This window comes from Perca flavescens, chromosome 17 (genome assembly GCF_004354835.1).
Source record: "Perca flavescens isolate YP-PL-M2 chromosome 17, PFLA_1.0, whole genome shotgun sequence".
In the NCBI taxonomy this organism is placed as follows: Eukaryota; Metazoa; Chordata; class Actinopteri; order Perciformes; family Percidae; genus Perca; species Perca flavescens.
The window spans coordinates 26213468-26222822 of NC_041347.1; the positions used below are offsets into that span (position 1 = coordinate 26213468).

The window sequence follows — 9355 nt, forward strand, 5'->3', positions numbered from 1 at the left end:
AAAGAATCTAAAATATAAGACATGTTTTCAGTTATTTCACACTTTTTTGTTAAGTACATAATTCCATATGTGTTCATTCATAGATTTGATGCCTTCAGTGAGAATCTACAATGTAAATAGTCATGGGAAAAAAAGAAACACATTGAATGAGAAGGTGTGTCCAAACTTTTGGCCTGTACTGTATATATATATATAAACTCCCCTTTTTATTGTATCTGCTCTTAAAAAAAGACACTTCCTGTATGTAGTGGAGTCTGAACACAGCAGACAACAGACAAAAGGCAAAGCCTAAAAAAGCAGCAACCAGAAAATCAACAAGCAACATCATTAGGCAATAATCGATTAGGGTCTGTCACTGCATTGATGCAGAATCGCCCACGTCCGCATCGCGATGCATTCAATGCAGAGATTAATATCAACACCCTTATTCCGGTGTGAGCATACAGTATGTCGTCTTTGTAGCTTGTGTGTCAGAACAGTATATTGTTGTTTACAGGATGCAGTAAATTGCAGTAAAAAGTATTTTCAACAATATCAGGACACATTAGTGTATTTGTAGTACTTGCTGAATAGACTGCACATTTAAAAAAAATATTCCAGGTTCTTTTGGTTTTTAAAAAAAACCTTCCCTGATAACACAACACAAATCTGTCCATCATATACTATCCTTTCCCCCTTAATTGTTACCACACTATCCCAGACCCTTTCCCAACTTCAATTAATGTCTCCACACATCAGTTTCAAGCTGCAAATTCCCCTCTTCCAAAAATGAAAACATTCACATACGAATAGACAGTTTAAACAGGTGCCATGGTAACATAATCGTCACAGCGGCAATTACTGCCTTATGCCTGACTAACAGCCATAAATCATCCTTTCTCTACAAAGAGGACGTTGTAGCGCCCCACTCCCATCCAATAATCAGAAATTGCTGCATGTACGGCGTAACGAGTGGGTGCTGAAACAGCCCATTCTTCTGTTTGGTGGACGATATTTCGCTCTCTATGGCGACATTACAGCGATCCTTCAGCGAGCACGATATTGTACCTGCTCGACACCTGTTAGCTTTAGCCAAGGGTTTCATCAGATAGTTGAAATAAATACTAGTCATCATCATAACCATAATCATAGTCATAAAAACCAGGGGCCTTTATGCTGTTGCCAAATTGCCCTGCCATCTGATTTACAGTCGGACAGGGTGGGGAAACAGACAGGCCAGGGAGGAGGATGGGGCCTATTACGTGCTCGGAATGGGATAAATACTGAAATATACACACCTGCAGACCACCCGTCTCACACACACACACACACACACACACCTGGGAACTCACAGTCATGTAATGGCTGGGGATGGGCTTGAGGGAGGAACACTGGGGAATTCTCTTGGGATTACAAAGAGGAACATTGTACTACCCTCACACACAGTAGCCTACAGCAGGTGAGTAGCGTGATAAGAGGCCAGAGGACAAATTAGCCCTCATATTAAAATAATCCCTCGTCTAATAACAATAATATGATCCACACTGAGGCTATTGCACGTTCACAATGGTCTTCCTTTTTAGGCAGCAACTTGTTGAAAACAGATTTGAGTGTTTGCGAAATGGGCCCATCATATATGCTTGACCTGTCAACAGTCCAGCAATACAGAGGTTAGAGTAATGCATGCCAATAACTGCAGTAAGGAGGCAGTCTGTGAACACTCAAAATCCTGACCAGCTGTTTGATTTGAAAGTACAGACAATGATGCGGTTGAAAGACAATCTACAAATAGTTTTTTAAAGGGGGACTTCACCAATTTGACATGTGGTCCGGTTCATTTCTCACGAGTACTACTTAGCCTGTAAAAACAGCTGTCTTCTGTGGATGTAAAGGGAGTTTGAAAAAACTGCCCTGATGGTTTCATCAGCGTTATCTTGGCGTGAACTAGAGACTCACAGTACCTTTAGTGAGCTTGTTTGAATTCAAAGTTACTGGGTCAGTATTTTCCCATGGTGGCTAAAAATATAGTCTTGACTGAGCCTGCTGAGCTTCACAGCAGAACAGACAGATGATTTGCTAATAAATACAATTTAATTGAAAGTTGTATTGAATTGTTTAGAACTCAAACGCAAATTTATTCAAATTGTCACTGGACCAAATTGACCAGGGGTTCCATGCTTACGTTCAGTGTGTGTAAAACATTGCAGCCGGTCAATTTCATCTGTACCGTATGAGCGTAAAAGTCGCAATCTGGCCAATTAACACGTTTAGTGCGAGTTATCACAATGTGAGTGTCTATTCACTTTAAAGTAGGCTTAAAAAGAACTTTTAGCTGCATAAACACCAAGTGTGATTGGAGCAGTTTATTCACAGTCTCAAATGTTTATTCCTTTATTTTGGGTTTGGCTGGTACTGTAAGGGTAAAGCATAGAAACTAGTAATATTATAAAGTGTTCATACTAGGCATAAACATCATGACAAATGATAAATCAGCAGAATGTGTACAGCCAAGTCCATCATGTTGTGAAATAACAGGGGCTGGAGTTAAACTCATTAACTACTAAGGCACTAAGGTAAAAACAAAAGGGTTATCTGATTGTTGTCTCACCTGTCTATCCCAGGTCTACCCCTATACAGTAACACAGCTGATCAAAACTTGTAAAGAAAACTGCAGTCTATCTTCCTCAGGTGCATAATGTGGCAATTCAATAAATTGTGCCTACAGAGAAGGCCCATAACACTGTCTTTACAGTATAACACTTAATTCTGACCTGTGCAAAAATCAAAAGATAAACAAAAATGTGGATGTAAAAACAATTTGTCAGAATGTGAAAAAGCTAATGAAAATCTCTTTTTAATGTTATTCCAGCAACAGATCTGAGACTTGCATCAATCTGTGCATAAAACTCGCTTTTTATAAACATGTTTCTACCTTTGCAACAAAAACATCCAGCAGCTCTTCCAACAGACAGTCCCTTCTTTCAATAGACACTAGGTCCGTTCTGTAATAAATCTTGAACTATTAACATTGACATGATATCATCTTGGATATCATCATCGGTAACATCTTTTAAAAGGAGGTGGCTGAACCACTGGAGTGGAATGACAAGTTTTATAAAGGCTCATTACAGTAAAATAATATCCCTTCAGTCAGGACGAAGCTCCTCTATGGTTTTGAGGCGTTCTGCATTCGCAGTCGCCTCCTGGCCAAGGCCTCCTGCTTCTTTCTCTCGATCTCGGCCGCAGAGCACTTCCATGTCACTTGGCTTGTGACAAAAACTAGAAAGGAGGAAGGAGAGTGGGAAAAAAAAGAAAAGAAAACAAACACTCATTACGATTTGCGAGGATACGTTGAGAATAAAAACACTTCTGCAAAGTGAAGAAAGACCTGAAGAAAAAAAAGGCCAAAGCAACCCTAAATCTGAGCTTGTGTGATATTGCTATGAACTCAAACAACTGAGTTTTAATGAAATTAAATAACAACTTTGCTACCATAACTAGGACCAGTGGGTACCTATGGTGAAGCTAATTTGAAAGAACAAAAACCTCTCCAGGTCCAGAACAGAATCAGTCTGCTATTCGTTGGAAATGAAGCTTCCTGAGGTTTGGACTCTTGACAGCATCCCAAATTAAAGCCATTGTGCTATGTTTACTTGCTTTGGGGGAGAATTGTTCATGTGCACATGCACTGAAATGTCAATGATTATAAGAACAAAATGTGACATCTGTTTTACTTTTGAGTTTTCATTTCAATATCCAGTCGTATAGCAAAGTACTGAGGACAGTAGACGGAAAAGACAAACCGCAAAGATGCATTGACTTTTTTCCTTATGCAAACATTTGTGATAACATTATTAAGCATTCAAACTAAAACTTAATTTAAATTATCTTTTTTATATATATATATCTCGTGCTTTAAAGTTTTAGTGCGTATCTTTTGGATATTAATGAAAGTCAGTCAAATTTAAGCCATTGCCAAATGAGTTGCTACAAAGCTAATTAAGACTAAGCTCCACAGAACTACCTCGGACTTTCCTGCGCAGAAGCTTGAGTGAAGAGTCCATCATGTTTTTTTAATCCTCCATGTCCTCCTTGGCTACTAGTAACTGCGTGGATGAGGGGTGGGGCCTTGTTTCATGTGGACGCGCCAACAGTTTTGCTGTCAATACTTTATAATTCTTCATGGGGGCAACAGAAACTACGCACTATAGCTTTAATAGAGCCCCGTGGCAAGTATCAAAGCTTACCTTTGTTGCTTATAGCTGCTGAGTCAGATACATTTCTCTTGAAGGCTGAGTGATGGGACTTGGAGTTCTGCGGTGCCCTGGCTGTCACTGTATGTGGCTTCAGATCCACCGTAGCATTCGTAGCCTGGAAAGTTCCAGAGGAATCCCTGCACTGGTTAAATGTGCCCAGACTCACACTGCTTCCCGGGAGGCTCTGAGACATCCGTGATTTGTCGTTGGCACCTTTCATGGGAATGTTCCATCCTTGGTAGTTCACGGTTTCCCTGCTAGTCCCTGGTAATGAGTTAAAACGAACAAAAGCACATGGCGACTGTCTAATAGCACTGGCACCGGCGTTCGTGGCCCAGGACCTGTCGACTGGCAGAGGCGCAGGGTTTTTTCGCTGTCTGTCTACAGCAGTATCTTGTTTTTCTTGGCAGTTGCTAGGGCTCGCTTGTTGCGGCTGACTGTTGGAGATCCTCTCCACGCTGTCACATACCTGGTAGAGCAGCGCGTCATCGTCCCCGTCATCCCATAAGCTGTCTGAAATGTCTTTAACAGAGTCTGCAGCTTCACATGTCCCTTTCTGATATTTAGTGATCTTGCCAGGAATAGGAATAGACAGTGTCTTTGTGGTAGCAGATTTCTGGTCAGACGTCTTTGACTTAAGTTGTATAACAGTGAAGTTGGACTCGGATACCTCCTTGGCAGGCGTCTTGGGCTGGAAGTGAGGGTTGGGCTCTAACTTGAAAGTGCTTCGGTTGGTAGTCTTTGGCACGGGACACAGTTCCTGCAGCACACTGCAGCTTGGCTTTGAGTGCAAGTTCGAAGGCTGATGTGCAGAGTTCGTATTTGCAGTAGGCCTGCAAACGGAGGTGAACCGAGTAGTGTTTGTCTTAGTGTCGGACTGCGAGGTGGTTTTCGGGTTGGTGTCGTGTTGCTGGTCAGGATTCTGGGTCATCGCCAGCACAAAAGAGTCATTAAGTAGGTCATCATTCTCCCAGTCGTCATCAAAGTCATCACAGTTGTTCACACTAAGAACACAAGGTCCTTTTTCTCCAACAGGATGTGCAGCCGGGCCAGACTTGTCAGGTGACTGGAGCCCTGGTTGTTGGGGTTCAGCTGAAGTTGAAGTCAAAGGTTGGTGTTTGATTTCCTGTGAACGGACCGATGCGGAGGAGCCCTGGCTTAGCCGGCCGCTGACTCTCTGAGTGGAGCAGTCAAACAGAGCGTGCAGCTCTGCCTCCACCTGATCCGATGAGGATGGACACTTTAGGTCCTTCACGTTGCTTGGGAATGATGTCTCTGACAGTTTTGTTTTGGAAGTGTTCACACATTCATTGAGGTTATTGTTGACAGTGTTAAGCTGTTCTGAAGTCTCCCTGTCTTGCTGCATGTTCTCGTCAAACTGCCTGGCCAGTTTCATGAGGTCGTCCACACTGCTCTGCCTGCAGAGAGGAAGCAATAGACAAGGAAAATCCTTAACTATCCAAAAAAAAAAAAAAAATTACTAGGAAATTACTGCTCAGAGTTTCCGCTAAAAAAATTGGTCCTGGTCATGTGACCTGTAAGGTTTCATTTTACTGGTCAAATGGGGAAAGTTCCACTCAAATATTTTCCGCATTACAATTTTTAGGCAGTCTATATATAAAGAATAATATCATCAAGGGATGTAGATTTATACTATTTATATTGAAAATGTAGGCTACTTGCTACAGGCAGAGAGGGCAAAATAATTAAAGCAATGCACACAACATTTTAAAGTGCTGATCTGAATATAAAAAAATAAATAAAAATGTTTCCATTTGCTAGTCTAAGGAAATAAAATAATACAAACTACAGCACAAACAAACAGGCTCATAAAATTATTACTTGATTCATTCTGACTAGAGACAATTCCAATTTTTGGTACTCATCATTTTTTTTCGGTCAATGACCGGTAATTACAGGACAACGGAAACTCAGCTACTGCTGCAGGTAAAATGACCTATAATGCTTGCATATAGTGTTTGTTAATGTCCGGAATAATAACCCAGGTCCCCAGTCTAAGAGTATCTGGGTCAATAAATCGATTACCCACCGAGAGGACTTCTTCCTGGCTCTTGGCTTTGGAATGTCGGGTGTGCATGGGACGGCACTGTCACCTATCCACTGCAGCAGAGGAGATTCAGTCCCTTTCCGTATCACATCCTGGGTGAGACATAAGCCAAAAGTTGAAGAATTTCTTTCAAAATATGAACTGAACAAACTAAAATCCTAAACTAAAAAAAAAAAAAAAAAAAAAACTCACCTTTGGAGCAATACGGTTGACAATATCTGATATTTCCACAACTCTGGTGTTCCTGAGCCCCGACCCTGAAAACAGATTGAAACAAATACTTATTATACTACTAACAACCCTAAAAACAATGTCAATTTCACATGATAAATATGACCCAAGTTGTAATACCATTAATACTTTTCATTGAAACACATTAATTTATTTTATTTTTGGGTTTCTTATATGTGCACGGTCAGTGGTTAAATTGGGCCGGGGCTCTCCGGGGCTCAGCCCCGGCACATAAGCCTGCTCGTTTGTGTCCGGATGTGCCTGCTTGCAGTCAGTTGCTTACTGGAAATCTGTCACATAAAATTTGATGAAAGTGATGCTTTTGAAAACATGATATTTCTGACAATAAATGAAAGATTTTTGAAATGGCATGTCTATTTTGTTTCGGCGGGGCGGAGATGAGAACAATCGGAACACGGCTGTATTCTTGTTCAGCTGCTTAATCTCGTTGTCAGTCGACCATCGCGCACCGCTCACGCATGCACATCTAGGTAGGCTTAGGCTATATTTTTTGATGAATGTTCCTGGGAGATCCTTAGTTGCGCGGGATGTGGAAGCGCGCTAAAGTTCGAGAAGACCTTCTACTGCCTTGAAAAAAAAAATCTCACGAGCTGCGGCCCGCCGCTGCTGCAGCAGATCGACTTTGTCAAGTTCATCTGAGAGCACAATGTTGGTTTGTACAAAAACTGCCCTGGCCTTGAATGACAAGGTAAGGAAAATAAATCTCAATTAAATAATTAGGTTGACGGTGTGATTTCTCAGGAGACGTTTTGAGCATTTTACTTCAGACAACGGATTATGAGCAAACTGCCATGAGAACTGCTAGCTGGTTACTCAAAATAAACTAGCAATCTATTCAGTCAGCATATTTGTGTTTGATCTGTGTGAAGTACAGAAATATCAGACTTGCTTAACCAAGGTAATGCAATGTGTAATCAAGTGATGACTGATTAACAGTAATGTAAATGCTAAATGCCCTAATACCTGTTGATACTACACCAATGCAAAGTATAGGCTCTTAACCTTGCAGTTTTGCACATATCATGTAAGACTTGATTTCTCCATTTCTTTGTACAAAACTCTCCAGAAAGTGCCATTTAATGGTTTATTTTTCAAACAAAAATCCCGGGGGAGCATACCCCTGGACCCCCCTAGGGAGAGCCCCCCCCACATAACAAATCCCAATTTAACCCCTGTGCATGGTAATGTAAGAGCTAGTTATATCAATGTATGGTTTCAATCCCCACACCTAAACAGCAAGAAGCCTGTTCAGCAGCCGTGTCATTCATGTAGAAACTGTCATTCAGATGCGACAGCCTGTATAAATAACAGTACATGAAAAGAAAACAGATGTGATTTCTGTGTTGAGTCTCGGTGTCGTTTACCAGTACTAGCTGAAGTGGGCGATGTGGGATCCCAGAAAATGTCTTGTGTTGGTTCCACATCACCTGGAGAATCCCCGTTATTCAAGCCGGGGTATCTGCTGTAGCCTCTGCGCTTAGGGCTCTGCAAATCTGTGTATCAAACAGATATCAAGCGTTATATCATATCAGCTAAATCATCCACAGTCCCTGTGCTATGGTTAGTTCTTTTTTTGCTTTTAACTTCAGTATTATACATGATTAGACTGGTAGTGTCCTACTAGTGTAACCTGATTATGTAAAGGCTTTTTTTTTAGGCTTTTCAATGCTGACAGGAATGCAGATCTAGGATACACACTTGTTTTGTCATTAAACTGGTCAAATTGAAAGCTTCTGGTGATCAGCACATAATGTCAACTTCTAGCAGCTACAGTAACGTTACACACAAAAACATAGCATCGAATAAGATTCCTAACATTTTTTTATTTATTTTTTTACAAGTTTAGACATGTAAGCACTCTAGTAATCCTAAAACAATCTCACTTGAGTTGTTTTTCTCAATGCATAATCTTTCTCACAACGTCATGTGGAGCAATACTGTCGAGTATTCGCTAATGCCTGTTTTTTCTGAAAGTTAGTGTGATTGAGTTAAGTAAGAGGTCAGCTAGCCTGGTGTCACTCTGTTTGATCGCCTAATGGCCGCCGAGAGAAGAAGAATAGGGCTGTTGTTTCCAAACCATCGGGTTATTCCTTTCTATAGCTAGAAATCAGTCCGCAGCCTCACCTTTACACATCGTTGATGTTGATGGGCCAGTCTGCTGCTGTCCTGTTTTCGTGTCTTGTAAATTGTTGTTGGAAAGTTTGGAAACACCCCCCCACAGCTCAGTGAACTCAGGAGCAGCAACATGTGTCCTCGGCTCTGACATCGTTCACTAAAACAGCAGCAGCCTCTGCTGAACATTATTGTTTTAACTGCTTCTTGGTGGATGCTCCGTGGTTTAAGACAACGCTGCTGACACCTTATAGTCACGGTTCGTCAATGTTTTCGCAAACACGTTTGTTGTGTTTCTGCCTTGAGCTCATTCATTCAGAGCACGCCGCCATGTTGGCTGTAACGTCATCAAACTACGGTTGCCGGGCGGTTTTTTGGTCGCAGTTCGCTCGACGGCGCCGCAAATGTTTTCGAGAGGCTGATTGACTGAGCTGTTGTAAGGTACGAACATATGCGTGTCGGTATTTCACTTTCACGGTCCGTCATAAAAGCACAATGTAAGGAAATATTAGCAGTGGTGGAAAGTACTAGCCAACTGCTAAGTAGTCTACATCAGTATTGTAGGCCCTACTTGTGTACAATTCTGAAGTAATGTTAGCCAAATTGTGCTTCACTAGCAATTTAAACACTTCAAGTATTTAAATGTTATGCTACTTCTTTACTTTACTACATTTCATAGGGAAATACT

At 41.3% G+C, this 9355-nt stretch overlaps 1 protein-coding gene across 1 annotated transcript; it reads right to left on the bottom strand.

The window, feature by feature from the left end:
- Positions 1-2327: 2327 nt before the first annotated feature.
- Positions 2328-9118, bottom strand: etaa1b (ETAA1 activator of ATR kinase b). Its single transcript, XM_028603449.1, has 6 exons — positions 8680-9118; positions 7920-8048; positions 6496-6560; positions 6286-6395; positions 4227-5653; positions 2328-3258 (listed from the first exon to the last, which is right to left on the bottom strand). Exons 1-6 carry the CDS (start codon positions 8819-8821, stop codon positions 3146-3148), a joined length of 1986 nt encoding a protein of 661 aa, XP_028459250.1. The 5' UTR covers positions 8822-9118; the 3' UTR covers positions 2328-3145.
- Between the last annotated feature and the right edge of the window lie 237 nt (positions 9119-9355).